This window comes from Metopolophium dirhodum, chromosome 5 (assembly GCF_019925205.1).
Source record: "Metopolophium dirhodum isolate CAU chromosome 5, ASM1992520v1, whole genome shotgun sequence".
Taxonomy (NCBI): domain Eukaryota; kingdom Metazoa; phylum Arthropoda; class Insecta; order Hemiptera; family Aphididae; genus Metopolophium; species Metopolophium dirhodum.
In genome coordinates this window covers 15,456,128-15,481,105 of record NC_083564.1, presented here as the reverse complement: position 1 = coordinate 15,481,105, position 24,978 = coordinate 15,456,128, and the positions used below count along the sequence as shown (strand labels likewise).

The 24,978-nt window shown below is 31.2% G+C and overlaps 1 protein-coding gene across 1 annotated transcript in view; it reads right to left on the bottom strand.

The window, feature by feature from the left end:
- The window catches only part of LOC132944487 (semaphorin-5A-like), a 48,887-nt gene that overhangs the window by 9,274 nt on the left and 14,635 nt on the right, over window positions 1–24,978 (bottom strand). The window contains 1 exon segment of the mRNA XM_061013861.1: window positions 17,350–17,449. Within this exon segment, the coding sequence (XP_060869844.1) occupies window positions 17,350–17,449 (100 nt within the window).

Here is a 24,978-nt window from a genome sequence, read left to right as displayed (position 1 = left end):
TGATGATCGTATTCACTGGGACTTCTGATTTATATTTTATAGACCTATACATAATATACGAAGAATAAGACTACTCATAGCCCAGTATAATACAGTAATAATATACGATCCAATATAGATTATAGTTTTCAATGTTTCACACTTCGAATTTCCCACAGTATGACGTATATTGACGTCTATATTATTATAATAATATGTGAACTACAATTTCCGTTTACAATACAAATAAATTCGTTTCACGATTCTTGTCAGCAGTTATTAGTATATGTCTATAACGACTGCAATACTATACACATCATCGTCTATCACAGAGATGAATCATTTGGACCATACATCGTAACAGCACGAGTCATCATAATATTATAATAATTATACGCATTACTACGCACCATTGAATCGATGATGATTTGTTGATATAATATCGAGTGTATATCTGTATTCGGAAGTTGTATAAACAATATATTTTATTTAAATCTTGACTGATATAACAATATTATACATCGAAAACAATCAACGTGTTTTTCGATCGAACTGAACATGTGCCACGTGCGTGTGAATTATTCAAACATTTCATAATAATAATATACATTAAATATTATTATATTTAGTACCTATGTCCTATACTATTACAACGCCAAGAGGAACAAACAACATTAAGACAATGAGAAATTAAGTTTATATTCTGCAGGAACAATAATATAACGCCCAACCAGATGTTCAATAATTAAGTACTCACTCTATAAACGATGAGACGTGTCTTTATTTGTGTTGGACGACCAACACTGTTTCTTTTTCGAATTTACAACATTAGTTGTAGGTAGGTAATACCTAACAAACATAAACGAAATAAATAACGATTTTATTGATACGATAAATTTGACTGCCTTGCAATAATTACGGAAAACTGGTTTCGAAAACACATAAGTCACACAATAAATTGGCGTTCGACGGTGTAAAATAACCGGTCTTCAAAAAATTTTAAACGGCCCAAAGTGTGTCGGAAAACCGACGATAATTCAGTTTCGACCCGATCCAGGTCCTCGCCGACCGCCGAGCGGCGGATCATCCATGTATTTTAAATTTTTCCGCAATTATAACTATATACATATAATAATACACACGTAATATAATAATATTATAGTAATTGACATTTACGACGCCAGAGATCATATATCATCGTGTATCTGTGCCCGTGACCGCACCGGTGTAGTGCCGATGGTATAATATACGAAGAATAAAATATACACACACGTACAACTGCCTATATATAGGTACCTGCAACCTGCCTACTATAATATACCATTGCAGATGGCATCTATTATTATTGCAGACGTTTTACGTCTGCGTCGCGCCATTGTTTCCAGTCTGTATAATATAATATAATAATTGTGCCCTTTTTTTTCTCTTTTAATTTAATTTTACATTTGGAAGGCGACATTTCTTTTGTATAGTAATAAATTTCTTTCTCTTTTTCTCTCTCTCTCAGGCCGACTTTAAACATAACGACATATTAATAACATAATATATAAAGTCGTAATATATCACTATATTATTATGCTGTTTATTGTGAAGATGCACACCGATTAGGTCAACATTTTGGGTCCCAGCACTAAAATGTTTTTGAGGGGCCCTATATTAAACATTCAATAAAATACAAACCATTACAAACCATTACAAACGGGTGTCCCATACACGATTTCAAGGTAATCAATGACTTGATATATTAATTGTAAATATTATATAGGTTATATTAATTATATTATAAAATAAGTGTTCCTATCATCATTTCAAATTTGATTTCAACGGGACCTTAAAATATCTGTACTCCAGGTCCAATCACCCCCCTTATGGTGGGGGGGGGGGGGGGGGTGGCGGCTGCACCATTAGCATAGTATTTTCTTCGACTTGTATAATATAAGAACCTACCAGTACCAGGATAGTACGACGATGACTCGACAACGCTCTGTTCACATGGACGTATTTCTGTCATCATTGACAGTTAACTATACCAGACAAGTGAGTAGTGACAACTCGCCAAGAAACTTGAGAAGACCTTATCTATAATGTAACACACCGAACTATGGTCCACGAGCCGTAGTAATAGTTTACACTATTAGATTAACCTTGTGGGCAGGATGAAACTAAGCAATTGATACAATTAAAAGGAGACGTCACGCATCTTCTCGAGGTGGAATTTACGTGTGGAGAAACATTAAGTCCTGTATATCAATATTATTAAGATATTGTAATCCGTATTGAAGTCCAAATAATATTCCCATTGATAAAATATTATACGATTTTCCCTCGTAATTATTGTAAAAATTGACATTTTTCTATAACTATACTAATTAGTATGGGCTATGGTATAGTTCGAAACATTCAACAAACAAAATATAACTCAACAAAATATAAAAATAAAATGAAATATAATTATTAGATTGAATATATTATTCAGTTTTAGTAAGTAACTTTCATCGGTTGATTATCATATTGGAGTAGGCGTTCTTCAGGCCATTTGTCTAGATATTTTCAGGCTAGATTGTGTGGTCACTCAAGATGCCTCCAATTACCTATACGGCAGTCTACAACAACAAAAAAATTATGAAATCAACCGATGTAAACGTTTAATTTGTTGACGATCATAATATGCGTGAACGAAATCTCTCAAAGTCTACATCATACATTGTGTCACCCAGTATTGGTACCTTTGAGTTTATGACCATATAATATTGTGGTAAGCCTACTTGCATCGTTGTGTATCTATATACGTTGTTATTGTAGTAAATTATAAATGTTTAAAACTGTTATTGAAATAAACGTATATTATGTAAGCTAGTGTGCGATAGGTATACTATTGTGAATCATAATATTATACAATATACAAATTATATATTAGATAAATTGTTACAATCAGCATCTATACTTTTGTATACGAACGACCTCTGTTCATAATCAAGGAAAGTCCAAATCTATGATCACGCCACTAGCCGGAAGTATATTAATACGGGTAAGCAAGCCCATAGAATCGACTCAATCAGACATTTAGTCTAGCATCTCACTTGTAACATTTTTGTCTGTAAGTCGTTACCCCACGTAGTAATATTACTGATTTCATAAGTATATAATAGTGTATTTTCAAAATGTAAATTATATAATTACTTGTATGTTTAACAAGTGTGTTGATTTTTATTTTATTAACTTATACTTGCCCTGATGTCCAAGATGTGCTACGTCGTTAAATAATTGTAACTATGTTCAAGTACCTACGCAATGTCCTGCACGGCGCACTAAATATTAACAACAGTCATTACCGTTATCCCGGTATTTAAGTAGTTAGGTACTATGGACCAGGCTTCATATTATCCTAAATCCTTGCGACTTTTTATCTCAATATTGCGAAACATTTTAGTATAAATATGTACTTTGATCCCTCTGCATTACATAATTGAAAAACTATCCACATTAAGTATCATATTCATCATTTTAAATACATAACCGGAGAAAAGAATTAATTAATAATTGTTTACTCATACGTAAAATCAGTCCTTGAAAAGCATGTGATGATGAGCTTAAACTTCAAAGCGCCATACGTTCGTATGATGTTGTTCCTTTTTATTTACATTATACAATTCTAAGACACTTACAATAGTATGTTAACTATACTACACGATTATACGAAGCCAATATAGTGGCCACACACTAAATGTTTGAAAAAAAGAGCTGCACAAAACGACAAAAGCGACGCTCTGAACTGGCGCCAACTGCATTTACGACGATGAAACGTGAAATCCGATTATCCGTAAAAATGACAAATATAATCCAAAACGTATACCATAAAGGCATAAAACTATAATCTCTTATCCGGCGCAGCGTGTCGGCCTGGATGAATCGTCATTATATAAAATAAAATATGTCCTGGACCCGCCGCGACGTAATGACCTGCTGCAATATATGGGTACTATATAACATAGTCCCTATATACTATCGTAAAACGTAAACATCTGGAAATAATTGGTACGCACCAGATTGTGTACGAAATGACAATATAATGATATAACAATATTATAAAGTATATTACTCAATTGTCGAACGTTTGTGATTGGCGATTGCCCACACGAAATATATATTATACACGTTAGTTACGTGCGGCGTATGTACCTACGACAGTTGAAAAAATAAAAATAAACAATACAATGGATATCGTTTTTGAACGCGTACCTATTATGTTTAGGTATATTATTCTTGGTAGGTAAATGCATGTATAATTTTGGGTTTCGTCTTCGGGTGTACATGATGTTTAATTATAATAATAATATTCGGCTTTCGAGCGTCACCCCGTCGGTGCATCTTTAATTTCTTTTCTATAGGTATATAATATTAACCGCTATATGAATACCTATTATTTAATAATTTTTCAACGTGAAATATATTTTTATAGGTGTACGCGGCGCGGTTATAATAATAACTACTATATAATGCATATTATTATCTACAAACAATATACACTAGCTAGACGTGCATCATAAAATAATAATATGCATTCATAATTTAAACAATATCGTCGAGTCAGCAGAAGATTTGGTATACCTACCATGAAAACGACCGTCTGAAACAGGCCCCATGAAAAATTTTTGAACTCCACAGCGAGGTGTTGTATATATTTATACAAGTACCAAATCTTATAAGTTATAAGCTATAGCCAATAATACTTTAAACTATTATAAATTATAATACATAATATAAACCTACGCATAGTGTAGTGGTGGCACTCGGTGTAATGTCCTTACGCTTCAACAACCGATGGGATTTATCAAAAAAAAAAAAAAAAACAATAATAGAATTACATATTGTGCAAATAGGCGTAGGAATAGCGTATTGTTTAATCGATCGCTTTCCCCAGGTGAAGAATAATATTGCGTTTACGCGCGAGCGGGACAATGATAAATATGGCGAGTGTCGTCTTCGTATTATATTAGGTACGTGTTTATATACACACAATACAATACACACATATATATATATTATAATATATATTTTCATATATGCAGGTAGGTAGGTAGGTAGGTAGTGTTATGTTATATTGAACAAGTGGTCGATCGATCACGATGAGTAAAATAAAAATAAAAATAATAATCGTTTTCAAAATGTACGATCGGCCGCGCTGAGTGGGAGTCATCGTATATTATGTATATAGGTAACTAACCTATGTGTAGGGTTTTCGGCCCACCCGATCGCCAGCACTCGTCCGCGGAGAGACTGCGCATAATATAATATTATGTGTTCTACAACAATAGGCATCGCCGAATACGCAGCATCAGATAACTGGCGAGAGAAGAAAAAAACAACATTGAAATTCCATTACAAACGCATGCATTTCTCTCTATCTATATATTATATATATATATCTGTTTCTACGTGTGTGTGTGTCTCTCTCTCGTCGATCTAAACAAGGGTTATGTTTTTTTTAACACCTATATTCGATATAGCTATGCGCTCGCACGCTGTGCCGCGATGGGACGTCGTCAGATTCGTAGTCGATCGCCGCGGTAGACTCGATAAACACCCTGTATACACGATAATAATAATAATAATAATATATTATTATTATATTCAATCGTCACATGTATAAAACATGATACCGCGTGATAGTATAATACATATCGCGTATGTGTGCTTACACGAGTTTCGGGTGTAAAATAATAAACGTCAAGAGAAAATAATTATTGCGTTATCGATTCCGCCGCGGAAAACATCGTCGTAATATAATAATATCGTGTTGTGGTGCACGGATCGGAAGGAATAGAGGTCTTCGGGGCCATCACCGGCTGTATTGTGGCTGCACAACATAATACTGTAATCATGCCGACACCGACACTTGATGGTGTAGTTGTGTTCATGATATTATATACACGACTGCAGTAATTCTGTAATGTACACGGATACGGAAGTTTAGCGGTGCTTTAAGACAAACACGATATTAATTAGGCACTTGACGATACCGGACGAGCCGAATATTTTACATTACACGCGCTACAGACCGTAATTTTGTTATTGTACACGCGTGCTGCAGGTGGATCGATAAAATCGTGTCATTTTACACGCCGGCAAATTTTAAGTAATAGTTTAATAACGACCCTGCAGATATATTTGATTGTATCTTTACAATATTTAGTATAGATATATTTTGTTCCAAATGAGTTATTTTGTTCTTTTTTTTCACCCATTTATCTACTTGTAATGTTACACTAATTATACACCGTCGGAATGAATGTAAATGATATCATATATAAACACATTATGCCTAATAGATAATAAATGTTAAAATAATTATTGTTGACTCGGTGGAATGCTTGTAATTTTTTGGTGTTTACCACGACTCACGAGTGAGGGTTTATATTCATTTTAACGGTTTTATGTTTTATTCCTCTACGTGTTGATACAATATAATATTAAAATGTACCTATAGCAAGAAATTGAATGATCGAGTGTGTTTATTTGACGATGTCAAGAGCCTCCGGTTGATTTTAAACTCTGCTCAGCCAGCTGAGTCATTTACACAAGAAAACCGTGACGAAATTGATAAAAAAATAATAATAATAATAAATAAATATTTATAATATTATATTCTTACGTATTTATATATATATATATATATATAAAAGTAACGGGTAAAAATCGCATACCTACTGCAGGCAGATATTGCAGTTGATTGGAAAAAAAATATTCATGGCGATAATAAATATCGGTCAGTTTTACGATGTTATTCAATTAATCAAACGACCATATGATATAGGTACGACAAAGTATTGTAAATGCATAACATAATATGCATTTACCTTAAAATAGTTTTTAAAAAAATATATACGTAGGCCGAGACATAATAACAATAATTATTATACGTCTTGGCTGTTCGCTGCAAACGAGTAGCACGCACCACATGTGTGCCATATTTTATGTATTCACCGCTGAAATATATTATATCATTATTCATTATAACGCGCACTCACCGACAAAATAAAAAACTAATATATATACACATAATATACCATTATATCATTATAATAATACGATACACGGGTAATAATAACATATTATATTATGGTACGATATTGTATCTATACAATAATATTATTATGCGTTATAATACTTTGCTAATATTATTTATAAATGTATAATACATATTGTATTTTATTGGTAATTTTAACGAATTAATAATAAACGACGTTTTTACGACATGAACAGGCTGCTGAAATCCGACACCAATCGTCTAAAGTTTCCGAAAACCGTAAACGTATCCAAGAGACGCATTAATGCATTATTATGTTCGAACACTTTTCGAACCTCTCATTTCTGCGCCGCCGACGGCACCTACTGCGCAGGATAAACGTCGCCGTATATTATTAACACTGCAGGACGAAGAGGAACGCGTTCTCTCTTGATGGCGTTCTCGTTCGGCTGACCACGCAAAAAAAAAAATTGTGTGTTGCTAAAAAAAATATAACGACAGCCAAACCTCGGACGCGTATTTATATATTATTATACGAACGTGACCGAGACGAATTGTGACAGCCGCGCGATCGATGTCCTCTACTACAGCAGCATTGTCCGCACTCGTATATAGACATAGGTACAAACAGTATATTAATGTTTAACTGCATACTAATGGGGTACCTATAATAAGCGATTTACGAACGGTATTTTGTCGATTTCTAGTCAAAATGTCGGTTGTTTAATAGGAAAATGTTCGCGTCAATAGCCGCACGCGGGCCTAGTAAATCGATCTATCTATACATCGGTATCGTATAATACCATAATGTTACCATCCATCTCGTGTCTTATATTACAATATCGTTGTGATAACCACGTAATTATGATGTAGGTACCACATACCGAAATAACAAATTATTTTTCACCGCGGTCAATATTATACACTGAACTGCGCAAAAGGAAGGATGTATTTCATGTCTAATTTCATCCGATACAACTTGGGCATAATATGTAATAGGCACAATAATAAAAGGTACAGTCTAAGTACAACGAGCATGCAATACGTCTGTTTTCTTTCCGAGAAGCGTACAGCGGCGCGCAATGACCTCAGCTCATATAGGATCTCTGTCGCGGAATACGGTTCTCGTCAAACGCGCGGAACACACCGGATACGTCGTAGGTAATCGTCATATATTACTGCACATATATACCAATATAGGTATAATAATATATCGATTCCATATACGTGATTTTATTTTTATTATATATATTTTTTCTCCGTCTTATTTCGCGCATACCTAACCCGAGCCTAACCTAACCTACACGCGTCGTCCAGACAACTCGAAAAGTATACCTATAATATAAGACCCGGTCGCACTTGTACGTGCGGGATCGACGGCGGCGGCGCGGTAAGGAGGTCGCTGGGGTACGACGACCGTTTTGTACGCGACTCCGACGAACGGCTCGCGGCAGTGGCGACGACGACAACCACGACGACCGCGGCGGCGATCCCCGTAAAAGGCATTGGCCATATATGTGCAGGACAACACACATACACACCACTAAACCGGTACACTCGCGTATAATATATATATATATATAATATGAAACTATCAAAACGATAGAGGTTATTATTTTCTTATCCTTTGCTCGTATTCGTTTCTCGCGGGGAGCTGCATCGGCTGTTGTCCACCGCCGGACGACGTGTTACGAGAGCGTCCCCCGGGCCTGACGACTGTCTCTACTTGTATATAATATACAAATATATATTACATATATACACATGATATATAAGTCTTCTCTAGGTTCTCTTTGCACGTCGACGTCTTCGTCCTATCCAGTGGCGGCGACCAGATGTCAAAATACCCGCGGCGAAAAATTCAAGACTCACCCCCCTCCCCCCGCCTTTACTGTGTACAAATTTATCGATCGAGATGATAGTATGCAGATACCAGGCGCCGTATGTATATAAATAGATGATGTTATAATATCAGCGTGTACCGATCCTGTCGCAACACGATCGTAAAACGATAACACGATTTACACGGTAAAAAAAACAATTACGATATTTTTAAATAACTCGTTTACATAATAATATTGTGTTGATATCAAAGAACTCGGAAGTCGAATATAATAAGTAAAATAGGTAGGTATATGAAAGCACCTTACCAAAGTTGTTCGTAATACCTGAACAAGTTTAGACAAAATGTTTAATTTAAAAAAAAGACATGACAAAAAAAAACCTATTTTCACATAGTCCGGCGTGCCGCGTGCGTGACACGCGAGTGTCCCTTGTCCACCATAAGATTTATAATATATTGACTTGACTGGTCCAACTATCTCGCGTTTCGTATCATATATTATAACGGACGCTATGGGAAACGCGACGTGTATATTATATATCTACCACGGAACTGAAAACCCGCTGCTTTTGTCATACCCATATAAAACTATATAGGTATGTATATAATATACTCTCGATAATAATATGATCGAAACATTTTTTAAGTATATAGAATAGAAAACGGCGGGTGCGCCGTAACTGTTCGGTTTGTTGAATAACTTTTTTCTTTTTTTTAAAAAGTGTTCACATATTAAGAAAAAAAAACCAGCTGGACTAGATGTTATACATTATATATATTGTATAAATACACACACGCTGTTCAAGTGGGCTGTAGACTGGATTTGTAAATTATTTCTACCGTACAAAACAAATTCATCGGGCAGTGACATTTTTATGATTTTTTTTTATACACGCGTTTTAATATAATAATATTATGTCCATGCAAAAAAAATAAAATAAATACTTAACATATTATAAAGATATTACACTTTGCCTGGAATTTCATTTTTTGAATTGACTGGCTCAACATGACTTTTTTATATATATTTAATATTATATTATACAGGTCATTAAAATATTTATTAGTGCTAATTTGTATTTCTTTCTATTAACTTAGATAAATTATGTTAATGAATAATAATTATAAGTATAGTAACTACGTATTGGTACGTGTCAATGTAGGATTAATTAAATATAGTTAAATAATTAAATCCTCAAGACATGTTTTCATTATTTGTAAATGGAGCAGTATACAATATTTTAAACCAATTCAAACATAATGTTTATTATTCATGATAAATACTCGCTAGACAGACGAATTCTCTTTCTACAACTAAACGGATTTTGAATCTCATTTAAATAAAATCAATTATAACAGAGAAGTGTTCATTTGAAATTAAAAACAATCGGTCACGATAAACTATAATGGGTATACAAGTATTTGGTATTTTAGTACCAATACCACCCATAAGACAATAAAGAATTACCGACAGTATAAAACCTTGAAATGTTTTGACCAGCTACATTTTAATATTATAATATGTTATGTAGCGGTATCTGGTGTATAGTTGGTATAGCAGGTTGTCAGATGTAAATTTAATGAATTTTTATCGTTACCCGAGATATTACTATAATATTGTAACGACGAAACAAGTCAAATATTTAAATAATATAATCTATTCGACGATAAACAATCGAGTTTGTTGAATAGGTAGGGTACCGCCGTTTTGAACTGATTTCTTTTCGTTGTGGTATTACAACATCACACGTCTGTGAGTTTGAGAGTATAAAACTACGAAGTCCACCACAAAGTGACAGGAAAAGTATGAACCCAACATTTTTTTTTTTTTTTTTTTTTTAATTAGCCTTGGGCGTACGACGACACTCGTGTCAACACCACTACCGGCACTACCACGGTAACTCTCTCACAAACACAAACACACATGCACACATACACACACACATACATATATAAATGTATATATATATATTATATATAAATATAAAATTTATGCGACGAATGCACGAATGATGATTATCTATCGTTCCGCGTTGACCGCGTGCCTCGGTCGTCGCGGCCAGGTGTCGGACTGTCGTCGACGGCGCGGCGGTTCTGTGAAGTTGAAATAGGTTTACTATCGTATTTAAAAAATAATTAAAAGTATGAGTAGATATTTAGTAAATAAGTGGTCAGCGAATTGCACACTTTAATAATTGAGGTATTATCGCAGAAGGTGTTAACGTGGAATCGAGAGAATAGTGAAAAGCGTCCAGCGAAAAAATGAGACAAAATTCATTTTTGTGGCATTTTACCCAGTTTAGCCACAAGTACGATAGAGTAGTATTAAAACTATAATAATTTTATATGGAAAAATATAGAGAAAAATAATTAAATAGTAAAAATAAGAGACAAGACGATTGTTTATTGAAATAATTGTAATTTTAATTTACAACACACCACAAGATTTATCATATATACTTCAGTAGGAGATTAGAATAATATTATAATAATTATTATGATTCATGACACTGGTATATATTTAAAACGGCAGACTATTCAACTTTAATAGCCTCCATAGATAGTAATCAACAGTATTCCAATGTCAGTAAAAAATACTATCAGAAACAAATATTACATTTAGAAATGCTTAAACTAAATAATTATCATTTATCAAAATATATTATCATCTGAATAATATAAAGTGTAGATTTTACGTTTATTTTTATCTTTTTAGTTTAAACTCTAAGAGGGACTGTCATTAACCAACAACTATTACGACGGAAAACAAGGATTTAGCTTACGAATATCCCTGATGATTAATTTGTATTACAGACGTTAGGTATTTGAATGGTTACTATAACATTATAACTTCTATAAGTCAGACATAAAGACGGCACGTTTAATATAGTGTTACTCGTAGTTAATTAAAAATATTCGACGCAACGTGGTATGTAGTTACGCAGCGTTGACAAGGTTATTATTATTTTATTTCTTAAGAAGATCCAAAAATATCCGAAAATGTTTGTAACTAAAAATATTGACGACGTTCATGACAAGACATCGCTGCAGCTATACTAAGCATTCACGGAAGCTGAAACTTAGGGTCGCTCAAGCTAAGAAACCGGAAGTCAGAGTCAAGAATCTATTTTCAAATGTGTAGGTAGTTTAGTTTTTCAAGTACCTACAGCAGATTATAATAATAAATACTAATTAAGTATCATTACGCATATTATGGAGCCATGTGTGGGTGATTATTTTTCTTATTAAACTCAGCTGTTGAATATTAATTAAATTATATAATGGTGGACACGAAGTAGTACCCGGTGAATAAAGATAAGCAAAATCAATCATAAACGCAGTGAAATTATAAAATTATCATACTTAAGTACTTGCGTATAAAATATTATATTTAGTGAATAGACATTAAAACATTACTAATCTACTATTCTAATAATCACTAAAAGTTCATTAAATATTTCACTGATGTATTGTCATATTAAACACTAACTGTATACCAACAATCAATAATTACCTCATGCCTAAACATTTATGGTTGTTGAATACATGATGCAGCATAGAAATTCAAGAGGCAATATAAAATTATGGTAATAAAAATTATTACCGTCCGCAAACAGTATGAAAAGGGTATTATAATAAAATATGTACACAGTACACTATACATACTATACATACACAAAATAATTTCTATCATTGTCAAATTAAAAGTATGGATTTCAATAATTGAAATGCTTACAAAATCAATATTAATATGTTGTGTAATCGAACGGTTGTAAGATGGTGCTATTGTGATGTCTAAGTACATTTTTAAATAATTAAATATAAAAAAAGTATTTATTCAAACCCGTTGGAAAATCATTTTACCGAGTTTCAGAGCAACAAGATTTAAGAATTCAACAATTAAACTGATGACCATACTATTATAAGACATTTAGGTACCTAACTAAAATAATATTACTCATATTAAAAATAGAAAGGGTGCTTTTTCATTAATTTGAGTATAATATTCATTCAATAAAAATGTTGAATACTATAGGTACTTACAATTTACATAGGTTAAATTTGTATACGTTTTATACAAGTATCTTTTATATCTATAATATAATATAACTATTAACTAAATAAGTATTGTGTGGTCGTATAACAACAGAGAAAGTTCAAATAAAATATGCATACCTTCTTAGTTCTTCTACTACTGTTAAAAGGTTTATGGCTATTAACTTAATAGTAGTTATTTTATTGACAAAAAATACTATAACTTCTAAAAATCATTAACATTATACGACAACTGACAAAACTAGTATTAACAAAATATAAATCGATTTCAATTACCGTGGGAATGGGATACTGGGATACCATGTAAAAATATTTATAAATTTTTCTTTGTAATATTTTACGTAATTCTGTGAGCATTTCAACAAAATCAAATGACGACAAATTAAAATGTTATATTTAATTCAAAATATCACTATTAATAAATATGTAATAATTCTTTAATTCTGTGTAAATATCAAAATGTATAACAATCGCACAACAGTTAGCACATAGTTAGGTAATTTAATGAGTCAATAAAAACGATGTTTTCAAATTCATATTAAACGTATACATGTATACTTTTAATTATACGTGTTATTTAAGATAAATAATTCACGATAATTATCTAAACTTGTATTGACAAAAAGTGAAATATATTTTTCCGTGATTAGAAATGTAATATTTAATAATTATTATTATTAATTATCGGTCCCGATTGCCAATCAGGAGACGTCACATCTCATTTCTCAGGACCGAATAGAGAAATATATTTAATACAAACAAAAAGTTACCTACAGATTTCTTTTTTATTATTAGCTATCGAACTATTTGTATGATTGTGTAAACTAACAATATATGAAAAGCTAATAACCCCTGTTTCTGAAGCTTATGATAAATAATACAAATTATTATATTATAGGTAGCACACTTTAGTCATTAAAAAAACTATTATTATTATCATTTATAACCGTCGCGCGTCGATGTCAAAAAGTTATTTCTATTTTATGGAAGTTTTATTGTTATATACTCGTATTATATAATATGAAGTATAACTATTGTAACAAAATCAATTTGTGTGTTTGATGTTATGTAAAGACCTATAGCTACAATCTGCATCATCATTTTGTGATCGACGGTATGAAGTGCGTATAATTTTTATGTTTTGGCCTGCTAAAATTAGTCTTACACTCTTATCTATACTTACTAAATACATTATTATTTATTACACTGTCGAAGGTCAACAGGACCGATTGTTTATTTTGTTCTCATACAATCAAACTGTTGTCTACGGTTCAAAATATTAATAAATAGTATACATTATACATTTTACATGGTGACAAATAAAAAATAAATATATTATATTAATATTCTCGTAGCCCATACCATAGTATTTGTATAGTATAAATTGTTTTCTATTTATGATACTCCAAAAAAGGAAATGAATACGTGAGGGCTGCTACTCTGAAGTTATCAAATAAATAAACGTCATTATATTAATTGTAAAACTAATAAATAGGGTTATCATCATGATTCTGTCAAAAGTTTTTTACGAAATCATTGAAGTGTTCGAAGTGCATAACTAATTTATGAATATTATGATTATAATTTATGGCATTACATTTTAGTAAATTATTAAACGAGAAAAGCAGATAAAACACGCGCGCAGAACAAGTGTAATATTTTGGTTGATTTAATCATCAATATTATGATATTGACAATATAGATATAATATTTATGGCTTTGAAAATGAAAAAAAGAGAAGTATTTTTGATGTATTTGCGTAAAATTCATTTTACTAATCTTGTGATTAATAAAATATATAATATAACATGATTTACATGAAAATCATGTGTATTAAACTTTTTTTATACCGATGTTTTACTTATTTGTCAATTTTTTTTTTACCATAGAAGTAAAGTGTTATTTGATATATTAGCTATTTTTTTATTTAATGTAGTTATATAGTATAAGATATAAATTATAATCTGTCAACTATAAATTCACACCTATAAACAACAATATTTAAAAACAATACATTTTTAAAAGTTTTTGTGAATTACACAGTCAACAATTAAAACTTTATAATATTTCATTACTTATGTCTTATACTGAAGATAACAACGTACCCAATTAATGTTTTACTACTTAAAAACGTCTATTAAAAATTAATATACTTTTGTATATAAATATAATTTTTGTGACATTATCTAATGTGCTCGTATGATAAAGTTTCCATTTGTACATTATATACGATACACAAGTATACAACTGCTACTATGTTCACTTGTAATGATTTTGTAATTCAAAAGCCAAGAAACCCTAGTAACTACCCAAGTAGACACCAGTAATAATACGTGTGCACCTTCGCTGAATCAAAACGAAAGTGACGTGTGCTCAATCACAGCTCTGCGACTATTGTGCATTTGTGTTTGTGTTTATTCATTTAATAAATAAATAATAAGTAATAAGCTGCATATGTTGGCTTCGAGAAAATGTGAAAGCTTCCAAAAATCTACACGAATATATCATTTAACTCAAACGTTTAATTCCAATATTTGAATAACGCATGGCTATATTTTTGTTTTTTTTTCGTTTTTATCCATATAATCAATCTATGCTATAAATCATTAATAAGAACTTATAATTTAATAAAAAATAAACAATCAAATATTAAACACAATACGCATATATTATTGTGATATTAATGTAGGTGCCTATATGTTTTAAAGTATACTATTCATGTAAAATAAATCTTTAAATAAAAGGAAATAAGACCAAGACATTTTGTTCTGTTGAAGCGCATCTAAATTTAAATACTATATTATTATATTAGATACATAAGATTCGAAAATAGTGAATGCTCCTGCATCCCACATTACGGGTTTTCGATTGACTGAACACAACTAGTGGTGCACGAGGGGAACATGCAATACTTGTTTATTTTACTTAAAGGAGTATGTACATTACGAATACAATGACATAGTTAATAGTTATTCAATTTTATATAATGATAATAATACTCTAATAAAAGTACCTTTAAAAATATAAAATTTAAAAAAAACTGAACGATCGAAAACCGTATAATATGTGCCTATGCTCGAGTGATGGACCCAATGTCAATATATTGTTCAATATTGAATCGTCATGCATCAAAAGGAAAAGGTTGGTGCATAAATCACGATTCTTATAAATACGGTTGGTTCTTAAAATACCAAAAGCATAACAATTACAATTTTCGTTCATTTAGGCAGATTTAATTATTAAAAAAATATTTAAGAAATAATTTACTTCATAATATTAAAAATAAATAAATAACAAAACTATAACAATGATAATTTTTGCTAAAAGTGAGAGTTTTAATTGTAAGAACTAAGAAGTTAAATAATTTTACATTATGAGGCACCATATTATTCTCGTTCGTATAACATAGTGTTTTTAATGCTATCTTTTTATTATCTTAAGCAAAGTACTATTTGAACTTGCTATGTATCTTAAAGCAAGCGATAGCCATCTAAATAGACTCTGTTAATGTCTTATGTAAAATAATATCCCAACTAAACACGGAGAACTATCCAAATAATAATAGTTTAGTAATTCAGAATATATTTTAGTTTAATTCGATTTTACTATTTTGAATTCGAGTCAAACGAATTTAACATAAGTATATAGACATGTAGGGACATTTAGATTCTTGATACTAAAAACATTAAGAAAACACCCATAAAAAACGTGTTTGCATTCGAGATAATGTTGTATTGATTAAAAAAATTATAAAAAAAAAATATAGAACACACACATACATATTAATAACATATAATTTGAATTAATTTAATATAGTTCTTTCTCTAACATTAATTCGTTAAATGCCAAATGATTGTATAAGCAATAAATTTAAAAAGCAAATAGTAAATATTTTTGTAGAGTCGTTTTTGATATTTAGCCGTGGGCAAATAATTCAAACGTTCAATAATAATAATAATATTTCTAAGCGAACAAAACACTATCTCTTATACTACTATGGATACCTATAGAAAAGATACGTTCTGTTGTGTTGTTATTATTATTATTATCACCATCGATTTTTATTGAATATTTGTGAGATAAAATAAATAACAAAAAAACGAAATTGTTTTCAACAAACCAATAATCGAACGGGGGAAATGTATTTATTTTAAAAGTTTTAGGTATAGGGCATAGACACTCCACGACGTGAGCGCGTTATACGACACCGGGTTGTGTTATTCGATACCTATATTATAACAACATTATTATACTGTCAAATTCACACGTCACTTGAGCAAAATACATTATACGCACCGTGCAGTGTCATCTATATAATATAATATATCGCTATATTATTGGCTTCTGGCACAATATAATAGTATGGAAGATAAGACATATAGCTAGGTGCCTACCTAATACATATAAATATCTATATACTGTATGAAGTAAATGATACACATACCTTGCACCGACTACCACTTGTTTTCTGGCAATATCGAACAACAGCTGCGAGTACGATGTCACTCCGTCCTCTGAAAACGTGTCAGCCGTCGACATCACATCTGCGAAACACAAAATAATCAAAATTATTCACACGTCAAAAACATAACCTGTGGGCTGTGGCCGCCGTGTCTATTTATTATTATCGGCGACCATTTTTTATACGTTTTCGACCGATTTCGTTTCGTTTTTTATATTTTTATTAACCTGTTCTGTTTATACATTTTTTTCCGTACAGAATACGTTATTCCGCCTCCAGGCATCGATGTCGTTCTCTCGTACCTAGTATTATTGTTATTCGGTTAGTATTTTTATTATACATATTATAATCTTTTTTTGTTGTTGGCGAACGAGTAACGACCATATGGACGCATTCGAAAAGGTAAGAGAAAAGGTGATTTAATTTATTGAGACGCGTGTATGCTGTACAACACCCAACCGGTCCTAAACGCGAGTATTGCCCGCGAATAGTCGGCGGCCATAAAGAAACAAATGCGAAAAAAAAATGATAACCAACTGCAAAGTGATTAATTACATATAAAACGGTTGCTTTTATCTTATTAGACACGTATACAAGTATTTTTTTTTTTGAAAACGTTACAATTATCATAATATCGTAGTTCATGATTTGAATGCACTTGAGTCCATTTCGGTCAAGTGTCAATCGATTGTCGTTTGTCATGAAATCATTTCTCATGGTACGCGCTTATGGTGTACGACTGTTGTTCAAGACACAACGATATTTAAACATATTCATTAAACATCACACAGAAGATCACGATTTTTTTAACATATATTTTTAAAGTTTATATTGCTACAGATTGTTATTGGAAAAACTTGTCGAGGATTATTAATTTTTACATACCTAAGTGGCTAAGTAGCATTCATTTTTAAAACATATTATTATTGCAAACATTAATAATATCTATAGTCACGTCATATTTTCAAATATTACCAGTATTTAAAGTATTACTGTATAGATTTATTGTAAATACTATATACATTCAAAACATTATAATTCTCCAATAGTAAAAATTAATAACAATTGAGGACAGCGCAATAATACAGCTATAGATACTATTGTTTTAATGTTTATAGCAAAATGTGTAGGTTTCTTTTAAATAGAAATGCACATTGGATAATGGATTAGACTCGTAAATAAATTTAAATATAAGTACATACATACACATGCTGTGTTGTTTATACATATAAAGCTTACTATAAAAGCGGTATATATTACATTCTACCCACAAATACCACCCAGGCTATATTGTATGTTTTCTTTCAATTATTCTTATATTAACGATTTAGCTTTTGTGTATTTTATTATAATTTACATACGATATTGTTGAAATTAGCTACCAGTTATTGTTCTTGTATTTCCAAAGATTTTAGAACTCAATTTTTTAATACCTAATTTGTTTATTAAAAAAAGGATAATTATCATTTATGTGTATTTGTGGTTTAATTAGTTCAGTCATCTAAAATGTAACTCATACTGTTTGATTATCCAAAATCGATATGCCATATTATGCTACTACTGGTTGATAGGTACTAGGTACTAAGTAAGTCAATATTAGTTAAAAAATATACTATATACAACCCGAATTATAGGGTACTTATATAGTAATTATATAGAACTTTAAATCTACGAAAAACCATGTTACATCTTCACATCAAATATGTGAACACCAAATCCAAAACATTAAAATACATTTAAATAATTTAATTGACTATATAGCTGTATAATAATATACATTTTTAATTATCAATATATTATTTTCCACAAATATTATGACATTAATAAAGAAAAAAAAATTAAGATTTATAATTTATTGTAATATAGTGTTAACATTCAATATTTACAATAAACTAAATTTTTAAATTGAAATGAAACATTATACATTTATACCTTTATTAAAGAATTTTTTCAACGATATAATGTTCTGTTTACTATATTATGTGGTATCATTCAATCGTGATAGACAAGGTATAACATATATAACTTTACTGTACGGTTGGTGTATGATTAATGCAAGACAGATAGTAATCGAATAAAAGTCATGGTACCTAGGTATACGGTATACGGTACGACTATAATACGAGTATATCTAAAGAACATAATGCCATAATGGAAATTACAGCTTTAGCTCCCGCCATTACAGTCACGAATAAGCAAATCATAATATTATTAAATTTTATTATTTCATTAGAGTTATTCATATTATATTGATTTATGTTAACGTAAATTATTTTAATGTATTTTTTAAATAATTTGTACATTTACTATACGTGTGTGAGATTCACTGATATTCGTCACTTCTTTCATCAGAGAAAATTAATGCTGTTTAAGTTACTCACTAATGGGTGTAGCTTTGTAAGTGATGTTGAATATATGACATTTTGAGGATTTTAGAAAATATTTGCATAATTTTACCGGCAAATTTAAGTCACTTATTTGGTAGGTATGCATTTACATCACCATTATTCGAGTGTTTAGTATATAGTACATATAGGTACCTATTAATGTATTAAATAGTTTGTCCTAATTTATTATCTCAATTCGGAAATAAAACCTGATCGCGTGTAAATTGGCAAAACAGGTTTTTGTTGCTAAATTCGACTAATTATGACTAACGATCACCTTTCGAGTATTTTTATCGGCATAAAACATTTTTAACCATGCCTAATGCATATTTTCGTAGGACGAAATCGCTATATCACGGATTTCTTTGTTCGATACATTTTTGGATTCATCACGACAGTGAAGAGATACTTATCATTATAGCGACTCATATCTTATTCTAATAATTTAAAAATAATAAATTATATAGGTATCAGAATCAAAATCGACCTCAAAATAAATATCCATGATTACGAGACAAGAACATATTAAACGAGATTGTATTTAGAAAAAACAAGTGCTATAAGTTTCATAAAAAATGTTAAATTATTTTTCATTAAAAATTAATATTTATTAAATCCTGATGATTGGAGATAATTCGTGTATTATAATAAAAATTTAAATAGGTACTCTAATTTTTTTAGTTTTTTTTTTCGATTTATGTTATTTATTATATAATGATTCATTATAGTGTACAGTTTTTTTAAAATTATGATTTATTGTATAGTAAATAGTTATTAATCACCCAATATCCAATCAACCACCCACCAGATTTGATATGTGTTGCAATAGCAACACACGGACACGGACCATAGGATGGCCATCACTGGTAACGATTGACGTGTATAATATTATTTGTAATCATTTATATTTAATTTTAAAAATGTCATGAGCAATACAAAATGTAGCATATATAGGTACCTATGATATTTCAAATGAAACTAACGTTTTAAAAAAAATAAATAAAGTTATAATCAGATAAGTAAATAATTAATGTTTTTTTAGTAAAGCTTGAGGTTAATCATCTTACATAATAGAAATAAGGAATATTAATATTGTGTTGTGTACAAATCAAATTATCCTAAACTCAATAATCCAGTAAGCAACCCCATACGAGCCAGAAATATATATTAATCTGTAATATTGCTATTATTTAAATGCATATAAAAGGTAAAATATAACATGATTGTACAAAATTGCATTATACATACTCCAAACAGTAGCAATTAAATGGAAATGCAAAAATAGGTTAGGTTTTGACCTGAAACACATGATATAACACACGTTATGTCATTTAAGATGATCCAGCTTTAAAAATATTAACGTTGGTTTAAGATACAATGTTGAACGTAGAGTTAAAATTAATGCGTGATTATAATAATATAACTATATAAAGTAGAAATCCTTACTGGAATCGTTATCACCTTATTATACTGTTTTCGCTTTGACGAGCCTAGAGTCATTATTCTGAAAAACCGTTTGATGTCCCACAGTGTACGTCATGTAAAATGTAAATATTATATTCATAATATAATCTTTCGCGAAATCCGAAACGCTTTAACGGAGGAGAAACGTAAAACTGGTGTGTCGGGACCAAAGTCGTTGCACATATTATTATATATTATAAATTATAATATACGTACATGGAAAACGTTTGGGTTTTATGCAACGACTTCCTACGGTTGCCGTAAAGAAAAAAGGCAATTTTCGACCTGAACGTCGGGGTTTTCGATATCGGGGTGACCAGATGTGCGCGGAAGAAGAATAAAACTAAGTCTCCGTGGCCGTCGCCTACATCCTCATGTGTGCGACCATATGTTTATATTGGATATTACTGCTGGGAGGCCATGTGCGACGCGAATGAACCTCGTCCTCGCAGATATATACATTATTATTTATACTTCATACATACATACAAATACCTATATATAATATTAATACAGACGGGGGTGTGTGTCGCGCTTAAAGATATCGCGAGACGACACCCACTAGCGAGCCTGGAGAACAGCTCTAAACGACGCGAGTACACGCAAATCGTATGCGCGTCTCCCTCTCTCACTCTCTCAAACCATCTCTCATTTTATCTCTCTCACTATCTCTATATCTGTCTCCGTCTTTCTCGACCGGTGCGTACGCCCGCGGCCATAACCGTTCCGTGCGTCTATGCGGTCTGCTCAATAGTTAGGTATATTATTATAAGTATAATAATTATGACGGCGGCCGCCCGCTATGTCCAAATGCCTTCTCGTTGTCGAAACGAACCGTATAAAAAAAGTATGTATATGTATAATAATAATAATAATAATATTATTATCATCTACCGACGTCAAGGTCGTTCGGACGGCGATCTCCTGTTGTAGTGGTTCGCCATTCGATCGACGGCAACGATAAAGGACTAAGAAGACTCGGCGCCCGTGGAGCGTTTTTGGGGTCCAATCAGTTGGGTTCATTGCCATAAGATATTTTCCAAAACAAAAATAAACTACATTTTTATGAAATACTTAGTATCACTACGATACTTCAAAAATGTACATATTTAATGTAGATATAATTTTGAAAGTAAAATATATAGTAGAACTCTAGGTAGTAGGTATTTATTAGACGGTAAAAATACATTTAACACCTATTATGTTTAATACATAATAATTTTAATACATTTTATAACTAAGCATATTCAAGACTTTTCAAGGTTGCTAATATTTTTTTGATGTGATAACAAGTTTTACAATATGGTTAAGTTTAAGTCTACGTTAAACTTGTCCAACTAAATTTCTTGGTTATAGTCTAGACGTTTAATCACTTCTTAAACCAATCATTAATTCACGTTCTTACAAAACACCAGCCCAAATGTTTCGATATTTTACACAAAACTCTCGTATTTCGTATTTTATAGGTAAGCATACAATTACTGCAAGTATTTCATGTTTCAATATTATATCATCATAAATAAAGTTTTCCAATAATAATGATAAACGAAATATTATCTCTTTCGGTACATTACACATGATTTAATAGTCTAATTAAACTAATTGGCTAAAACGATAAAATAAAATATTATTTAACATTTTCAAATAAATTTAAATCATTCCTTTGTAAGCAAAATAACAATTTCATAACGCATAGGTAAATGGTATCTAGACTTATAGCTTCTTTCAATACTTTAAATAATTAAATGTATAACGTTATTAATATTTTACATTTTCCTTTACTCCGTACTGTTCACAAATTTATTAGGTACTGAAAAAATGCATAAATTAATAACTATACATGATCGTATTTTTTTCTTGTGTACAAAATGAGGTTAGGTACCCAGCCACTCAGGTACTCTACAATTCTACTATTGCACGTCATGTAAAATAAAGCAATAACCTAGTCTGAATACTCCGAACAAATTATTTACTTGGTGGTTTTAATTTGATCCCGCGGGTTGGTTTATATTTTTTTTTCTTTGAAATGAGTTGTTACTTCAGGCATATCAAAACTAACACGTAATACTCTGTATAATGAGTTTATGGCAACACCTAGAACGATATAGGTATTTTATTCGATGAAGATTAACACGTTCGATGAACTACTCGTAATAATTTAAATATTGGCGAGATAAGACTATGGTACATTGGGTGTAATTATTAATTTCATTTAGAATTAAGATTTATGGACGATTATTAGGTACTTATTTTTTTTTTTACTTTCGAAAACATGGCATAAGTACGCTTCACAGTATCTCCTCCAATCTGGTCAGAATTCGATATCAAAAGTAAAAAAAAATTCAATGTAAAATCAAATGAAAAGTTAACTAGGTAGTAACAAAAGAGTAAAACTGATCCATCTTTAGCTGTTTAATAGAATAAAGAGAAAGTTCAGTATTATTAACTGCATATAATACACATTGCCGAACAATTCGAGTTTCTCAAATAATCCACAGATGTATATAGAGACATACAAAATTAAAAACGTAAGTTCAAAAAAAATCGCAATTTCCTTACAGAAGAAATACATTTTTTATTGAAATATTCATTAAGTATTTGTTTTTTTTTGGAATTTATTTTGTAATTTATGTCTTTTTAATAATTTATTGAACATTTGTAATAGGTACCTACCTATAATATATAATTAGTTGGCTATACAATTTCACTACTAACATATTGTGTTTAACGAAAACTACATAGGTAATATATGGTCGGCGAACACGTAAGACATCGTGTAATCATCCCACTATATTATTGAATAAAAGGAAAAACATGATTTGTCTAAACTATTCATATACTTGCAATGATCTTTTATTTCCGAGAAAATATTATTCACACAACACCCGATAATAAACGAGACATTCGATTGCATCCATCGTGATTTTGTGCGATTCGGTATAGGTACACCACGCAACCTGTAGTACTACTGTCTATATACTGCTATACCACTATACTATATTATGCTAAGACACCGATCGACAAGTTTGCCCACGAGTTTTCCTGCAGATCCTTTGACCTCTGTTATTCGTAACAATTATTATTATTATAACGAGAGAGAATGATATATATTATTATATTTATTATATTCATACATAAAGACGGTCGCGTGGGAATCCACGTCGTTCCATCAAGTCACCGTATTGACATTATGCAAACTTCGGTATTGTTTCGTTACCAGCGCCCCAAACACACGCCCCGGGTACCTATACAGTGTGCGCTATCACGGCGGCCAATTAAAAAAAAAATCAGCCCTGTTATCGGCGTGTGTTGATTTTTAAAATTTAGGCCGTGGATGTGAAATCTCCGAGGCAACGTATAGTGGTAACAACAAAAAAAAAAAAAAAGAGAAGAAAAAACTCCATACTCGGGTCCGGTACTGTATAAGGACAATACGGCATTCTTTTCTGTATATACCGGACCGAGCTTCTGGTCTATAACGGATGATTTGTACAGCCTAAACGGGCACGTCTTCATTAACGAGAAAACGTCCCCTCCGCCCGCCGTGTTCGTCTCCAGATCCGGACGTCCGCAACGAAGGTCACGAGCGCGAAAATATAAAACCCCCGACGGCAAGGACCTCCATACACGTATACGTCCTGGGTCTGCAGAGAAAAATATAGCTCGGATAACAGTATCGTAAGGACTGCATGCGCTCTTTTCCACGAGCATAATAATATAATGCGTAGCTTATTATCAGCGCAGGTTATTAAACTATATA